The sequence below is a fragment of the Rhinatrema bivittatum genome, chromosome 8 (genome assembly GCF_901001135.1).
Source record: "Rhinatrema bivittatum chromosome 8, aRhiBiv1.1, whole genome shotgun sequence".
Classification (NCBI taxonomy): Eukaryota; Metazoa; Chordata; class Amphibia; order Gymnophiona; family Rhinatrematidae; genus Rhinatrema; species Rhinatrema bivittatum.
Window position 1 is genome coordinate 50,266,339 of NC_042622.1, and position 17,842 is coordinate 50,284,180.

A 17,842-nucleotide genomic window follows, 5' to 3' on the forward strand; every position below is an offset into this window, starting at 1 on the left:
TGTGAAATCAGCTCAGGCGTAGGCTTGGGTGAAAAGCCAAGTTAAGTTTTTTTGTTTTTTTTTTTTTTAATGTGATGGGGCATTGTTCAAGCCTAAGATCAGATGGTAGAGAGTTCCAGAGGATAGGACCTGCTGTGGATAGGGCTCTTTTGTTAGACGAAATTTTGATTGGAGGGGTTTTTAGAGAGCCTTTTTGCGCTGATCTCAATGGACGGGAGGATGAATGTAGCTGGAATGGGATCCTGAGGTCAAGGTGTGTGGCTTTGTAAATAGATTTATGGATGGATGAGAGGGTTTTGAAGAGGATCCTATATTTTATAGGGAGCCAATGGAGATTTTGTAAGATTGGAGTTATGTGGTCCCTTTGTTTTGCTTTGGTTAAAATCCTGGCAGTGGCATTTTGGAGCATTTGTAGAGGTTTTAGGGAGATAGCTGGGAGCCCAAGTAACAGAGTTGCAGTAATCAATTTTGGAAAATATGATTGCTTGCAGGACTGATCTAAAATCCTGGGGGTGTAGTAGGGGTCTGAGTCTTTTTAGAACCTGGAGTTTGAAGAAGCATTCTTTCACGGTGTTACTGATAAAGCTTTTGAAATTCAGATGATTATCCATAGTGACTCCTAGATTTCTGACCCGGGGAGATAGTGGTAGTGATGCCAAAGGAAGAGAGTTGGTAGTTGCCTTCTTGAGTGATTAGGAGGAATTCAGTTTTGTTGGTATTGAGAATTAAGCAGAGATCAGCAAGGAGATTTGATATGGAGAGGAAGCAAGAATTCCAAAAGTGAAGAGTTTCTTGTAAGGATTTGGTGATAGGAATGAGAATTTGGACATCGTCGGCGTAAAGGTAATGGATTAGATTTAGCTTAGAAAGTAATTTACAGAGGAAGTCCTCTCTGTAAAAAATGGAGTGACAGAAATGTCACTCCACCTTCTATCTGATCTAGTATAGTAGGCCATCTGAACGTTTTAGGTGGAAACATGGATTGATTATGCATTTATAAGGCTTATATCTGTTAGGGTTAAACTGTAAACATTTGGGGGTGGCAATTCACTTTGCCAGTGTGTAACTTGTTGCACAGCATCCAGGATTAGTGCCATATTAAAACTAAAAAGGGGAAAAAAATGTGCTATTCAGTAAGTTGAATTGTCAAACATTGATACAGCATTATATGGAAGTTCTTTTAACGTATAATTCTCCAATCTTCTTTTGATCTAATTCCAGAAGCAAAGGGCATTCACGTTCAAGGAAGTCCAGATCAGAGAGCAAGTCTAAGCCCCAGTCAGAAGCAGGGTCTCGCTCCCGCAGCAGGTCCGTGGAGAAATCTGAGAAGTCTCGCAGCAGGTCCAGATCCCAGACACCCCAAGAAAATGGGAGAGGAGATGCCAAATCGAAATCCAGGTCCCAAAGCAAATCCCATTCTAATTCGCCCGTTTTGCTGCCCATGTTTGATGATCATTCAGAGTCTCCACCCCCAGGAGTTGTGTCTTGTTCTAGGTCCCGTTCGAGATCTAGGTCCAGTTCCAGAGATTAAGACCAGCAGTGCCATCTTCAGTAACTTTGCACACTTGTGAGACACTTTCCATCCTTGCCAGGCCACTGGTGTTTAATGTTAGTATGTCATATGTAATAGGCCTCTTCTGTGAAAGGGAACAGCCTTGAACCCCGGTAGTGGCATAAATGTCTGATTTGTTTCTAAATCCTGAAAATATGAGGTCATAGTGAGGAATGGTGGCAAAAATGAGCTAGAATTCCCCCCCCTCCATTTGTAAAACTTGAGCTCAACTGTTGCTGGTCTTATATCATTTCAGCAGGAATAACTTATCTGCTGGTGGCTGACAAAGCTGTATGGGGTGGCTTTATGGGTTTTTTCTTTTTTTTTTTTTTTAATTGTATATACATATAAAATCCCCTCCAGAGCACAAGAATTTTAAATTCATAACTTTTTTTCTTTGAGGGCAGTTTGCTGATTTTTCAAACATTATGTTTTGCTTGAAAGATGGTGGTTAGAATAGTGCTTGCTCTTGAAGGCACTGATGAAGTCGCATTGGAATAAGCAAGCTTAGGTTGTGTAAGCACAGATCTGTGGTCTAATTGACAAAGCTGAAATAGTGTAAATGTGCTCAGTATTAAAAGGGCATGTTACAAACCAGCAATACTCATTGTAAGGCATGGTTTTTGCTATATTTTTTTTAAGCAAGTGCTGTAACTGTTGTACTTGCCAAAAGTTAAAATCTTGCTGTGTGTACTAAAAGATGCAAATAAAGGTGCATTCTTATTCTTTTTGTTACATGTGCATGACATTAAAACTCAGTAACTTCCTCTTCTATTTCACATGTGAATAACATGCTTTTGATGTTTTGTTTTTAAGTCTGTTTTATTTTCAGAATCTGATCACCCTTGATGGGCTGTGTAGTTTATCGGCTGTCTATTACTGGGCGGGAGGAGATGAAACATTTTTCACTCCTTTGTGTTTAATGATATTAGACTGGCACCATTTGAATCTCAAATGATCATCCAATTCATGGTTAAACTTTTTTTTTTTTGTTTTTCCTTTTCTGGAACTAAACCTTCCATTTTAACAGGCCTCTGCTAATTTTCAGTTTCTCTTTCCACCTCAAAGAACCTACCCAACAGCCCCCATGTACACCTAACTGGATTTTTGTAATACGAAATAGCAGCATACATTAGAAACTGCCTTGTAACCTTTATACAATGTGTAGTTTGACTTGTATAAAATTAAAGAAGTGAATTAAAAATGTTTGCCGTCTCTTCATTGTGTGATGCATATTTGAGCTACAAATTTAGGTATAGAACAGTGCATGCAAAAGGGTCAGGTGAAAACCCTCCCTTCTCCTCCTTCTTACTTCAGACAGCACACACAGTCAAATGGTATATTCCACATGCAACTGCATCATTGTTTACCTGATAAGATATTGTAGCATCTTAAGGTCTTATTGTGCCCTGCTTGGGTGCACAAAAAGGTGGCTAATAAATCCCAATATATAAAAATACTATGTGACCACCTAGGGTACTGTTGTAAAATGAGACTGTTTGTTTGAACACCAGAACATATCTAGATCGGCTAAAGAATAAAATGTTTACAGTTTTAATCTTTATTTTAAATATCAAGAGTTGTGGGTGTTCATCATTCAGCCATTAAAATCAGGTTGAAGGTGGAGTTAAGCAATTTAACTTGGTAAAGAACAGTAAGATTGTGCTGTTCAAAGGGGCAATTCCCCCCCCCCTCCCCCCCAAACCTGGTATGCATACATTTAATTTTCTTAATGGTTGATGGGCTTGTCTTGGAGGGAGTCCAATTTTGAAAATGTCTGGTGCTATACAACACTCTGCCAGAGTGCTTATATCATAAATAGCTGGAAAAACTTTGAGTAGAGAACAAAGCTATTGTGGCACGATAAGAACAGAGCATCTCGGATCTGTTTATGGGACTTGGGTGTTCCTTACACTTTTTTTTTTTTTTCCTTAATGTCGAGCCCTTGACACACAGAAGCCTTTACACCTACCCCATGCAGGCACAGAATTAGACAGGTTAAAAAGTGCACCTTGTGCGCATAGGGATTTTTTGCATTGCGATGTATTCTCCTCATCTACATGGAATTTACATGTGATGAGCTCTTAGCTACAAGTTTTGGATGTGCTGATCCTCTTATTGCATCAGGGGTTATGGATGCACATCCAAGTGCTCATTAACCTATGTGCTAGGCTCAGCACATGATATTGCATCAGCCTGTTTGAGTGGTCTGCAAGGGCTTTCTCCTTTTCACGCCTTCCCAAAAAAGGGAGAGTATTCAAAACTGATTCCAAGTGTCTTGTTTGGCTTAGAATAGTTCCTGGGTTCTGATTAGTGAAATAATGCTGAAGTGTATAAGCACTGGTTAGTTCTCAGAACTGTTAATTTTCTGTTTGTATGAAACTATGAAAGCAGCTCCAGCGGCAAGACCTGTCTGCATATTTGACAACTGATAATTGGTCTGAAACTTTTAATTGCCCTATGCTTTCATATATCCTATCTAAAGATAAATTAACTGCTCTCTTGGAGCCACTTGGGCAGACAAGTAACTGCTTCTTTTAGCTTCTGGTTTTATTACTACCCTAGTCATTTAAAATGTGTTCTTACTGTGCTGCTCCCTTTAGATCTTTTATTATAAAAAAAAAAAAGTGACAGTGACACCTGTTCTTGGGTTCCTTTCTCTGGTATTAAAATGTCTTTTGTTAATCTCTAGAATGTTCTGTGAAGTGTAGGTCCCTGTGGCCAGTTGGTAACAGCAGTGCCATCTGCTTTAAAATAAAATAATTATACAGTTTGTTTTTGCTAAAGAATGACAAAAAGCCTTGAATATAGGAATTTTATATTACATGCTCAGCTAAAGAGTAATCTTTAGCATATAATTGAATAAGATTGCTAGAGGTGCCTTCTGGTCACCCTGTACATAATCTGGAAACTAATTTTTCTTTTGGAGAGTCTGCACAAGGGTCCCTATGTAATAAACATTTTTCCTATTAGATACATGAAAGAAACCTTTACAGATGTCCTGTAGTTTGGAATACAGTAATAGCACTGTAGTAGTTTTCAGCATTCTCATTGGTATTAATGCTTTCAAGTATGACTACACTTTTACAGATTTTTCCAGGCTGAGCTGATTAAATGTTTTTTTCTGAGGATGGACTCAGGACCAATGGGTTATATGCTCCCCTACTAGCAGATGGAGATATACCCCTGCAGTGACATCAGCCCTTCAATATCTCTCCATATCCTAGCAGATGTGGATGTGCTTTACCTGTGGGGATCACTGTACCCTTTAGAAGAAATTCTACTTTTAAATTTGAGAAAGATTGAGCCCAGCTCTCTAGTGCTATCTAAAGGTCCCTCCCCTAGCTGAGAATTCCTGAGGTGATTTCCAAGATCCCTGAGGTGTACCTTGGTCCAGTAGCTGGTTCACGGTGTGGACTTTGCTGCTGAAGCAGCTGAAAGGCAGCGGGTGTAGGAAGCTGAGCACAGTCGTCGTACCCAAAGCTCTTTCCCTCTTGCAGCCGGAGACTGTACTCAGCTGGTCAGTGTTGAGCCCCCAAGGTAAGTTAAAAAAAAAAAAAAGGGGGGGGGGGGAAGCCTCCTGATGCAGAGACATTGGAGGGGATGTTGGTAAGACCTTCTCTGGTCTCCTTGCTCTGCATGCTGTACAGATGTTCCTGAGCCCATTGGCGTAAGAGGAAGTGTCCTCCCGAGTGTGGTGAGCATCTCCTGTATACACACAGGGGCGGATTTTCAGAGCCCTGCTCGCGTAAATCCGCCCAAAACCGGGCGGATTTACGCGAGCAGGGCCCTGCGCGCCGGGAAGCCTATTTTACATAGGCCTCCCGGCGCGCGCAGAACCCCGGGACTCGCGTAAGTCCCGGGGTTTTCGGAGGGGGCGTGTCGGGGGGCGGGTACGGGGGCGTGGCTACAGCCAGGGGGCGTGGCCGCGCCCTCCGTACCCGCCCCCAGGTCGCAGCCCGGCGCGCAGGAGGCCTGCTGGCGCGCGGGGATTTACGCCTCCCTCTGGGAGGCGTAAATCCCCCGACAAAGGTAGGATGGGGGTTTAGACAGGGCCGGGCGGGTGGGTTAGGTAGGGGAAGGGAGGGGAAGGTGAGGGGAGGGCAAAGGAAAGTTCCCTTCTAGGCCGCTCCGATTTCGGAGCGGCCTAGGAGGGAACGGGGGTAGGCTGCGCGGCTCGGCGCGCGCAGGCTATACGAAATCGATAGCCTTGCGCGCGCCGATCCAGGATTTTAGTAGATACGCGCGACTACGCGCGTATCTACTAAAATCCAGCGTACTTTTGTTTGCGCCTGGAGCGCAAACAAAAGTAGGCTGTTCGCGCTCGTCTGAAAATCTACCCCACAACTTCTAGGCACAGAATTTAGGTAAAGCTGGGCCTACGGGCTTTGCTTGTGCCTCATCACAGCCCACATCGGCACCCAAAATCTCTGTGCACAAATTAAGTGTGAGACAGCTGAGCATGCAGCTCCTGTCCCTAATGCCTCCGGCAGCAAAGAAACCAACATAAGCACCATTCTCTGCGCTGCTTGTCAAATTAGGGCTACGTTGCCTGACCTGGATTCCTACTTAAGTCAGCACTGTGAGGAAGCCCAGAGAGTTGGTCTCCCCAGATTTCACTAAGCATGGCTCCTCCCAATCACAGGATGAGTCTGTCACAACCTTACTCAGAAGTACCACAGATCTGATAATCCCAGGGCTGAGTCTACCATGGGAGAAGGAAATCCAACCGCACCTACCTGAATACTTCCTGGGCTAGACATGGACCCAGCTGCCTTGGGTGGAATTTTTTCAAGGCCTTTGTACAGGCACAGTCTGCTTCACTTGCCCTTGTCTGCACCCAACCCCAGCTGCTAGGGCTGGGAGAGGGAGGCCTTATGGGCCGGCCTCAGGATATGCCTAGTTTCACCAAGGGTTTCCCTGGCAGTGCCCCGGACAGCTTGGACGAAGAAGGGGATCCAGATTCCTTGGAATATGAGGAAATCTCGCCAGGGTTAGAACCATATCAGACCATGTTATGTCTTTGCCATAGAGATGAATTGCCGGTACTGGTCTCCCAGACCCCAAAGATGCTGGGAGTTCCTGGGGTGGACTGTATGATGGAACCAAAGAATCCCATTCCCTGTATGTACCAGGATCAGTCCAGATGGTGGCTTATGTCCCCCGTCCAGCAGATGGAGTCAGAACCAAAACTTCTGGGGGAGGTGCTATATAAGTCCACCTCCCTTGTCTCAATACTCAGTATATTTCCAACTCCAGCAGATGGTAGCAGGGGACCTTCAGCTCCCCAGCACAGTAGCTTAGTGGTATCTAGGCTTGTACTCTCCCTCTTTTTCATAGAGGGATCAAGTTTAAAAAAAATAATAAATTTGCTTGACAAGTTAAATCGGGTTAGCTTCAGCTTGGGAGAGTCCCTGCTTGGGCTCTTCCCTTCTCCTCCCCCCCCCCGGCACTTGCTGACAGGCCTGTTCCTGTGTGTTCCCTCTGTCCTTAATCCTGCTGTCTGGGGGTAAGTTTATGTTCCTTCTCCTTTGGCAGGTTTACCTTCTTCCTTACGCCTGACCATTGGGGTGCATGTTAGAGGCTCTAACCTCTTCTTCCCCCCCCCCCCCCCCCCAGTCAATTGCTGCCCCGCGGCGTGACATTCCTTGGGGCCGGGATGTCAGATTCCCCGGCAGTCTTTTCTCTCCGGCTCGGTGGGGTTTGTGGGCGCTCCGTGCTTGAAACCTGGCCTACAGGCGCTGAAGAGCTAGCCCGTGCTTTCCGCTCCAGCCCCCCCCCCCCCCCCCCCCCCTGCTCACAGAATGCCGCATTTGGCAGCATGCACAGCATGCGGCCGACTTGGGGGGGGCCCCCTCTCGTGGGAGGGGCTATGTACGAGCTGCCTCCCCAGTGGGGAAGGCTGCTCACAGCAGGGGAACGCCGCCGGAGCCCGCGGACAGGACCGTGCTTCTCGTCAGCGGCAAGCCCTGTTCCCGCTGAGCGTGGGTACGGTGGCCATCTTGTTTTTGGACGCTGAGGATGCCGACTTTCAGGAGGAGGATCCGGAGGCTCTGATATCGGCACTGCCACCCGTTTTGGCTCCGTTTTCAGAGTCTGAGCCATGATCTTGCACAGGGGGTCCCAGTGTTTTGTTTTGCCGGGGCCACTATTCCATCTATTTCATGGTCCCCAAAAAGGAGGGCAACTTCCGACCTATCCTGGACCTCAAGACTGTCAGCAAATCCCTTAGGGTCCCACAGTTCCAGATGTATACCCTCTGCTTGGTCCTGGCTGCAGTACACCAGGGAGAATTCCTGGCTTCATTGGATCTCACGGAAGTGTACCTTCACATTCCGATCCACCAGGCACATCAATGCTTTCTTCGCTTCAAGATTCTAGGTCAGCGTTTTCAATTCCAAGCCCTCCCTTTTGGTTTAACAACAGCTCCATGCGTCTTCACAAAGGTCATGGTGGTAGTGGCGGCTGCCCTTCGCAGGGAAGGAATCCTAGTCCATCCCTACCTGGACTACAGGTGAAATCCCTAACCCATGGTTATCGGGCGGTCGACAGAGTGGTACAACTGCTCCAATCCGTGGGGTGGATCATCAACTATTCCAAGAGCAGCTTCAGCCCATCCCAGTTGCTGAATTTCCTGGGAGCGTGCTTCGACACCAAGGAGGGCAAGGTATTCCTGAGGCCGGAGTGGGCCCAGACACTGCGCGATCAGGTTCGTCGTTTCTCTACACTCTTCGCCCACAGCTTGGGATTACTTACAGGTCCTGGGAACCCTGGCCTCCACTATCGATCTGGTTCCGTGGGCTTTTGCGCATTTGCATCCTCTCCAGAGAGCTCTACTCTCCCGCTGGAAACCGGTATCGTGGGATTTTCAGGTTGTCCTTCTGATCCCGCAGGCAGCACAGACCAGCCTCCTCTGGTGGCTGGACCCTCACTACTTGGCCCGGGGCGTATCCCTGGACATGCCGAACTGGGTTGTAGTCACCACAGATGGCAGCCTCTCGGGCTGGGGAGCGGTATGTCAGTCGAGTTCGACACAGGGCCTGTGGACGTAGGAGCAAGCGTAATGGCCGATAAACTGCCTGGAGACCAGAGCGGTCCGCTTAGCATTGAAGGTTTTCCTCCCCCTGGTTCGCCATCGGGCGGTCAGAATCCTCTCTGACAACGCGACCACGGTGGCGTACATAAATCGTCAGGGAGGCATGAGGAGCCATCGGGTCTCTCTAGAAGCAGACAAGCTGATGCAATGGGCGGAACGCCACTTACTTCGCCTTGCAGCCTCACAAATTGCAGGAGTGGACAACGTTGAGGCGGACTTCCTAAGCCGACAACACTTAGACCCCAGAAGACGTGATGAGTCTGATCGTCCAACGTTGGGGGCCTCCCCAAATGGATCTCATGGCCACAGCCGGCAATGCGAAGGCTCCTCGCTTCTTCAGCCGCAGAAGAGAACATGGCGTGGAGGGAGTCGATGTGCTGGTGTTACCATGGCCTTGGCAGATTCTCCTATATGTTTTCCCTCCGTGGCTCTGGTGGGCAAGGTAATTCGAAGAATAGAGGGTCACCAGGGGCCAGTGATTCTGGTCACGCCGGAGTGGCCTCGAAGGCCATGGTTCGCAGATCTGTTCAACCTTACGGTGGAGGGCCCCATTCACTTCAGTCACCTACCCCACTTACTCCAGCAAGGACCAATATTTTTCGAGGAGGCAGATCGCTTCTGTCTTGCGGCTTGGCTTTTGAGAGGCGCAAGTTAAGACATCGTGGGTACCCTGAGGCGGTGATATCGACTCTGATGCGAGCACGTAAGACGTCCACTTCCATTGCCTATGTTCGTGTGTGAAAGGTTTTTGAGACATGGTGTGTGTCACATGCCATCCAACCAACCCACGCATCGGTGGCACAGATTCTCTCGTTCTTGCAAGCTGGCCTGGATAAGGGTCTGGCTTATAACTCTCTGCACGTTCAAGTTGCGGCCTTGGTCGCTTTTTCTTCGCCACGGGAATGAGTCTCTGCTCTCTTCCCATCCGGATATACTCCGTTTCCTCAAGGTGGTTAAACACTTGAAGCCACTGATACAGCCTCCTTGTTCTTCTTGGAACCTCAACCTCAGGCTGTGCGTGCTCGGCGGGCCTCCTTTTGAGCCTCTACGCTCCGCTATGCTCAAGGATCTCACACTCAACACGATCTTCCTGGTAGCGATTAGTTCAGCTTGTCGCATTTCCGAATTGCAAGCGTTATCCTGCAGGGAGCCATACCTCCGTTTCACCGACGAGGGGGTTACGTTACGCACAGTACCCTCTTTTGTTCCCAAGGTGGTTTCGGCTTTTCACCTCAACCAGACGGTGGAGTTGCCTTCCTTTGCATCGACGGATTCTCGTGATATTTGCAAGCTCGATGTGAAGCGATGTCTGATGCAGTATAGAGATCACCAATGAATTCCGACTTTCCGATCACCTGTTCGTTCTTTGGTCGGGACTTAAGGAAGGATGTATGGCCTCCAAACCAACTATTGCCTGGTGGCTGAAGGAAGCGATCATTGCCGCATATGTTGGGGCGGGACGGAACCCGCCGCCAGGACTCAAGGCTCACTCTCTTCGTTCTCAAGCTACGTCGTGGGCAGAGAGTCATTCGGTCTCCTCTCAGGAGATCTGCAGGGCGGCCATTTGAAAATCACTCCATACCTTCGCAAGACACTATCGGCTCGCTGTCCGGGCGCCATCTTTCGGTTCTTTTGGGGATGGGGTCATCAGAGCAGGGCTGTCTATGGCCCATCCATAATAGGGATGCTTTGGTATATCCCACTGTCTGGACTGATCCTGGTACGTACAGCGAAAAGAAAATTATTCCTCACCTGTTAATTTTCGTTCCTGTAGTACCAAGGATCAGTCCAGACACCCTCCCTGTATCTTGGGGGTTTTATTTGGGATGCCTCTGCTTGACTCTCATCTCCTACTCATCTCGGGGCTCCCTGGGGACCCAGGGAGTCCTTTTCTGGCAGTTCTGTTTTTCAAGTTCCAGTTGGAGTTTTCTAGTACAGATTAAAGTTTTTGGCTTAAGTGTGCCTCCTGTGTGTTTATTTACTTGATCCCGCCGTCTCTTCTCTTGTTTTCTTGGCTTTGGAATTGAGACAAGGGAGGTGGACTTATATAGCACCTCCCCCAGAAGTTTTTGTTCTGACTCCATCTGCTGGACGGGGGACATAACCCACCGTCTGGACTTATCCTTGGTACTACAAGAATGAAAATTAGCAGGTGAGGAATAATTTTCTTTTCTGGTTTCTCTACAGAAAGCTTCTTGCTATTTTCTCGTGCTGGAAGCTATCCAGGAGTTGATTGACCTGGAATGGGATGCCCCTGAAGTGAGTTAGAAGCTCTATACCCACTGGATCTGGCGGTGAGAGAATGTCTAGGTTTCCCTAAAGTGGATGCATTGGTCTGTGCTGTTTCAAAACAAACTAACCTAGTGGAGGGAGGAGTGGCCTTGCAAGATGTGCATGATAGGCAGATGGGGGTCCATTCTTTAAACAAGCCTTTTATGCAATAGCAATGACCTTACAGATTGCTGCTGCTTGTGCAGTGGTAACTAGTTTGTGCCTGCTCCTCTCTCAGGAGGTGGATGACTTGGGCAAATTCTAGAATGGTTATGGAGCCTACCACCGCCTTATTAGCTGACGTGGGCTCTGACCTAGTCTATACCTCGGCCAGAGGAATGGCCAGAAGACAGCTATGGCTGCGAAATTGGTCATGAGATGCAACCTCTAAGGCAACTCTTTGAGATTTTTTTTTTATTTAGATTTTTATATTCTGCTTTTTTGCACTTTTTTTTCAGCACTTCAAAGCGGCTTACATTCAGGTACTGTAGGTATTTCCCTATCCCTGTGAGGGATCATGCCTCTTTGGAAGCAAATTGGAAAAGCTGGCCAATAAATGGCGTGAATCTCCAGTGCCCCGGCTACCACAAAGTAAGAGGAAAACAGTTACAGCCCATGGGCTCCCAATGCTTTCGGCCCTACAGAAGCTCGACATTTCAGAGGTCTTGGTTCTTTGGGAGTTCCTTTCAGAGTAGACAGCCCAAGAGTGGGGCCAGCTTTGGGCTCAGGTTTGCCCTGAACCCCCCAATGAAATTTTGCTGACCCACCCATGGAATGGGGAGATAGAAGAGGGACAGTTGACCCCCCTACCAGTGGTGGGTTGAGATCACCAGACAAATGGGTACTGGATGTCATACGAGAAAGATATTTGCTGGAATTTTGCAGTACTCCTCGGGTCATATTCATGTCTCCTGGCCACTCCCAGCATAAGAAGATGGCAGTGGAGTCCATCTTGGTAAGGCTCCTCAGGTTGAGGGCTATAATTCCAGTACATGTGCCCAGGAAAGTATGGGGTGTTATTCCATCGTACCCAAAAAGGAGGGTTCCTTTTGCCCCATCCTGGACCTCCAGAATGTCAACTGACATCTATAAGTAATTACTTTCCATGGAAACTCTGTGCTACATGATAATGGCCATAAAACCGGGAGAGTACTTAATCTTCCTGGACCTTTCTGAGGCCTGCCTTCATATTCCTATCCAGCAAGAACATTGGTTCCTATGCGTTGCAGTACTGGGCCGCCATTGTCAGTTGGGGCGCTGCCCCCAGAATATTTTGCAAGATCATGGTGGTCATAGCAGCTGCACTGAGAAAAGAGGGAATCCTGTTGCACCTGTACTTGGACAACTGGTGGTTGAGAGCAAAGTCTGTGGAAGAGAGCTTCCCAGTGACCTCCCTGCTTCAGGAACTCGGGTTGTAAACATGGACAAAAGCAGTCTCAAACCCTCCCAGTCTCAAGGTCTTTCTCCCATCCACATGGAAGAGGAAGTTGATATCCCAAGTGCATCCGTTGACTAACACGATACGCCCAACGGTGTGGAGCCATCTTCAGGTCCTCGGTTTGATGGTGTCAACCCTTGAGGTAGTATCGTGAGTGAGGCCACACATGTGCCCACTTTAGTGCTCCCGTCACGTTGGAACCCACTGTCTCGAGACTATTCGATTCGCCTCCACCTACTGATGGAAGTTTTCTCGGCTCCAGTGGTGGCTGTAGGAAGCACCCCTGGGCAAGGGTGTAACCCTGTCCTCGCTGAACTAGCTGGTCCTCATGACAGAAGCGAGCCTCTTGGGGATGGGGAGCTCACTGTCAGGAACTGACAGCTATGGGCTGTTGGACCAAGCAAGAGGTACTCTGGAACATAACCCCCTGGAAACCGGGGCAGTCAGATTGGCATATCTACAATTCAGCATATCTCAATACAAACTCTCAATATGGATACACAAATCTAATATATCAAGGGGTTTCTTAGAATATGAGGAGAAAAAAAAACTACATCATTTTGAAAGAAAATATGGGTTAAACTACTTCCATTATATTTTAATATACCTAAGATATCTGGGGATTACCATTAACCTTGAGGGCCTTTGTAGCTTTCCAAAAAACGACTCAGTTGGTCCAGATTGAAAAAAATATAAGTACTATTTCCTTTTTTAACCATGCACTGGCTTGGGTAGCACAGTAAAAATGTTGCACCACATTCCAAAACATCTCAAATGCCTTGCGGCGACCTTGTGTCATTTTTTCGAAATCGTGGTACATTCTAACTTGACCACCATAGAAAGAAATTCTATAGTTTGGAAAATAGTGCCGCATTACTAAATTTAAATCTTGAAGAAAACTGAACGTCAAGAGAAGAGTTGCTCTATTGAGAACTTCCTCTGTTGACGTTTCTAAAAAAAACCTGCCAAATTTTCTAAGTCCATAGAATTAGTGGGAATTGGAGTAAGACTTTGTTTCTTTTGAAATGGAAGGAATGTACTTTTACTTAAAACAGGAATTTTATCTTCTGGAATTTTTTAATTTTCTAGAAAATATTTCCACACTATAACAGAAATAGGTGATCCTGAAATTTTTGGAAAATTAGTAACCCTTAAATTTAATTGATGAGAATAGTTCTCCAAAGATTCTATTCTTCTGGTAATATTCATACGCTCTCGAATAATCAAGGCATTTACATTTTGCACTTCTTTTATATCAGACCGTAATATTTCCATAGTGGTGGAATGTTCAACTATAATTTTCTGATGATCTCTAGCAACTAGATCTATTTTAGTTGATACACCCTCTAACTGCTGAGATTGTTCCTTGAAAAGCTTCATTAGCCCAGCAGACAAGTCCCAAAGAGAGTCTAACGTCACTGTAGCTGGTCTTTCCATTGTCTGAGGAGAGGTTAAGTAAACTGCAGATTCAGGGAAGACACTTCCCATATGATGAACTACTTCTTCTCCAAGGGAGACTGTTGGATGTATATTTTCTGCAGTACCAATCTCACCCTCCTGGTTTGTCTCTCCACCTCCTTCTACTGGGGGATTAGCAAAATTGTTTGCTCCCCCCGAGGCAGTTGAGTCAGTACCAGGGGATATCAGCATTAGTGTCTTAGGATCTGGCGGCGTAAGTAAAATTTCCCCCGACAAAAAAGATACTCTTTTACTTTTATCGCCAATGAGGCTTACCTGCAATGGATCAGGAGTAGAAACAGCAAAGTCCGTGATGGCTCTTTGGTCTGGAGGCAAGGAGGGTTCCGAAGGAAAAACCCTCACCCTGCCCTTCCTTTTATGAGGCTTTTATTATTATGCAATTAATTTAATCAATACAGTCTCGTAGATAGACCAGTAGACTTGCCGTTAGTATAACCAATATAATTTCCTTACCCCTTGTGGAGGACCAAGGCTAATGGAGGAACGGAGAACTGTGAAGTAATCATATATAATGCAGAAATGTCAGACAAAGCAGCGGGCCGCTGTGGGCCGATATTTTTTGCTTCTCCCCGGCAACGGCCGGAAGTGACCTCACAGATAGTCCAATCATGTACCTGGGTCTCCAAAACAGCTGGTAGGTGTTCAGAAGCAGGACGACATCTCTTACAGACCAGGGCTCCTTCCTCCTTCCAACACTCGGTCCTGATCTGCGAGCCGCTGCGGGCCAATATTTATGGCTGCTCCCCGGTGTCGGCCGGAAGTGACCTCACAGATAGTCCAATCAGGTACCTGGGTCTCCGAAACAGCTGATAGGTGTTCAGAAGCAGGGCGACACCTCTTACAGACCAGGGCTCCTTCCTCCTTCCAACACGCGGTCCCCCTTTTTTTTTTTACACAAGTACCTATTACAAGCCCAGCTGGGTGCACAGTTCTCAGATGCCTGTTTGGAGCATACTGACAACAATGGTGCTGATAGCAAAGAAGCCTAAGCATCTTACCCTTTGTGCTTGCCATATTCGGACCTCTCAGCCTGGCATCCCCTCCAACTTGTGCAGCACTGTTTGGAGGGTCAGGGAGACTTTTCGTTCTGATTTTGCTAAGCCCGGTCCTTCCCAGCATGATGCGGGAATGGAAAAAGAGTTGCCAGAGATTTTGCCTGGAATTGGGGCTCCCCTAACTGGCTCATCAGTGAGGGAAGTAGATCAGTGGGTGCAGGGTTGACGCCCCCTGGTTTTGGCATGCACCCCTCTGCCTTTTCTTGGGTGGAATTTTTTTGAAGGGCTACAGTCCTTAAGGTTGGCCGGGGCCGACAACTGCACCTGAACAGATTAGGATTGCAGGCTGCAGATTCCCGCATGCCAGGTGCTGTGGTTATGCGCTGAAGGACCCAGATGGCATGGATGATGAAGCCGATCCTTGCTCCCTTAATGATGGGGAAATTCCTCCTTGCTGGAGCCGTATAGAATTATGTTGAAGTTCTTTGATAGTTGCCAGCTATGATTTCCTAGACATTGAAGATGCTGGGGGTACCGGGGGCTGATTCCATGTCTGAGCCAAAGAAAGATCCCATTTTGATTTCTTTGTGTAAAGCCTCATGTTTCTTCCCTATTATGAAGGTTATTCAAGAATTGACTGAATGAAGTGCTCTGGAACCTAATTTTAAAAGAGGATGAACCTTGGAAAGGCTATACCCCCTGGATCCAGCTGCGAGAGAGCAATTGCACTTTCCAAAAGTGGATGTGCGAGTGTGTGCCATTACTAAGTGGATGACTATCCATGTAGAAGGGGGAGCGGCATTGAAGGATGCACAAGATAGAAGAATGAGGCCATTCTTAAGCAGGACTTTGAAGCGATGACAGTGAATTTGCAGATAGCTTCTTGTTTCTCCCTGGTGGCTCGCTCTTGTTTACTTCTCTCTCAGGAAGTCAAAGAATCTGGTGTGAATTCCAGGGCAGTGATAGAACCAGCACCTGCCTTTTTGGCAGATGCAGGCTGCAACCTGGTCTGCATTTCTGCCAGAAGGGTGGCTTCAGTAATAGTTATGGCTCATGAATTGGTCGACCGATACAATTTGGAAGTCTAATCTTATGAAATTGCCTTTTAAAGGATCACTTTTGTTTGGTTGTGAGCTGGAAAAAATGGCCAATAAGTGGGGTGAGGTCCAGGTTCTTCAGTTACCAGAGGATAAGAAGCAGATGCCAAGCTCTTTCAGCATGAGAGGTCATGCTAGGAGTTTCAGATGCTTTCGACCCTACAGAGGAGCAGCTTCCCAAAGGACTCAGCCTTTGGGTAGGTCTCAGTCTTTCGTCCCAGGCAGCCCAGAAAGGGCATAGGCTTGGGTAGTGGTGCCTCCCAAGTCTCTCAATGAAGTTATGCTGACCCACCCCTGGGAACAGGAGGTAAAGTGTTGCCTAACTTTTTATTGGAGGTGGGTCACAATCTCGTAAGACCAGTGGGTTCTGGAAGTGATAAGAGATGGTTACGCTCTGGAATTTCTCAGTGTCCCTCACGATGTCTTAATGGTGTCTCCCTGCAACTCTCTGCAGAAGAGACAAGCAGTGGAGTGTACATTGTTAAGGCTTCTCAGCCTGTAGGCTATAGTTCCAGTGCCCAGGTCTCAAGAAAATATGGACTGATATTCCATTTATTTCACTGTGCCTGTCGCCCTATCCTAGTTCTCAAGGGAAGCCACCGTCATTTGTGGGTGACTTGTTTTTGCATGGAAACCTTACACTTACTGATAATGTCAGTAGAGTTGGAGGAGTTTGATGTCTTTGGATTTGTCAGAGGCATACTTTCTTGTGCCCATCCGCCTGAAGCATCAATGGTTTCTGCGTTTTGCTTTTTTGAGGCGACATCAGTTTTGAGCGCTGCCTTTTTGGTTTGCCACTTCACTCAACACCTTTTCCAAGGTTATGGAGATGGTTTCGGAAGTGTTGAAAGAGGATGGCATTCTGGTTCGGGTCAAGAGTCTGGAAGAGAACCTTTGGGTCTCAAACAAGATAATCTCCTTGCTACAGGATCTAGGTTGGTGGTGAACTTGGCCAAGAGTAATCTACACTGGAGTATCTCGGTGTTTGTTTCAACATGAAGCAAGGCAGAGTATTCAGAAGCCGATGGTGCAGATGCAACTATTTAGAGGAACAATATGCCCGACAGGGTAGTCTTATCTACAGGTGCTCAGGCTGATGGCTACCCTAGAGGTGGTTCCGTGGGCAAGAGTGCATATGCGCCCTCTTCAGCACACTCTGCTGGCTCCTTTGGAGTCCACAGTCTCAACACTATTCAATACAGCTTCACCTGCCGGTGGAGATCAGCATACAGCTGCAGTGGTGGTTGCAAGCGGACCACCTAAGAAAGGGGGTTTCCCTACGATCACCGGACTGGATAGTACACACGATGGATGTGAGCCTCCAAGGTTAGGGGCCTCTGTCAGGAGATGACAGAGCGAGGACGCTGGAGTACAGAAGAGTCTCTCTGGAGTATCAGTCGGCTGGAAGCCCGGGCCGTCCAATTGGCATACTTACGATTCATTGACTGATTGCAGGGTCGAGTGGTCTGGATATTGTCAGATAATGCAACAACTGTGGCTTACATCAATTGCCAGGGAAGAACCAAGAACTAGCAAGTGTCGCAGAAATAGCCCAATTCATGGAATGGTCGGAAGTGTATCTTCAGGAGATCTTAGTCTTGTACATTGCAGGAAAAGACAATGTAAGAGCAGACTATCTCAGCAAGCAGTCTGGACCCAAGAAAATGGGAATTGTCAAACGAGGCATTCCAGCTCATAGTGAACTGCTGGGGCCTCCTGTTTCTAGACCTGCTGGTGATATCACACAGTGCGAAGATTTCTCCCTTCTTCAGTCGCAAGAGAGATCAAAAGTCCTTAGGCATCGATGCTCTCATGCAGCAGTGGCCGAGGGGCAACCTCTTATATGCCTTTTCCACATGGCCATGTTGGGCAGAATGATTCGGAGGACCAAGAGTTACATGGGGAATGGGGCTT

General features: G+C 47.1%; 1 protein-coding gene across 2 annotated transcripts in view; it reads left to right on the forward strand.

The window, feature by feature from the left end:
- The window catches only part of SRSF6 (serine and arginine rich splicing factor 6), a 47,043-nt gene extending 44,285 nt beyond the window's left edge, over positions 1–2,758 (forward strand). For both annotated transcript variants that reach the window (XM_029613704.1, XM_029613703.1), the window contains one exon: positions 1,222–2,758. In XM_029613704.1, coding sequence (XP_029469564.1) covers positions 1,222–1,531 — 310 coding nt within the window. In that variant the 3' untranslated portion in view covers positions 1,532–2,758. The remainder of the gene's footprint in view (positions 1–1,221) is intronic.
- The last annotated feature ends 15,084 nt before the right edge of the window (positions 2,759–17,842 follow it).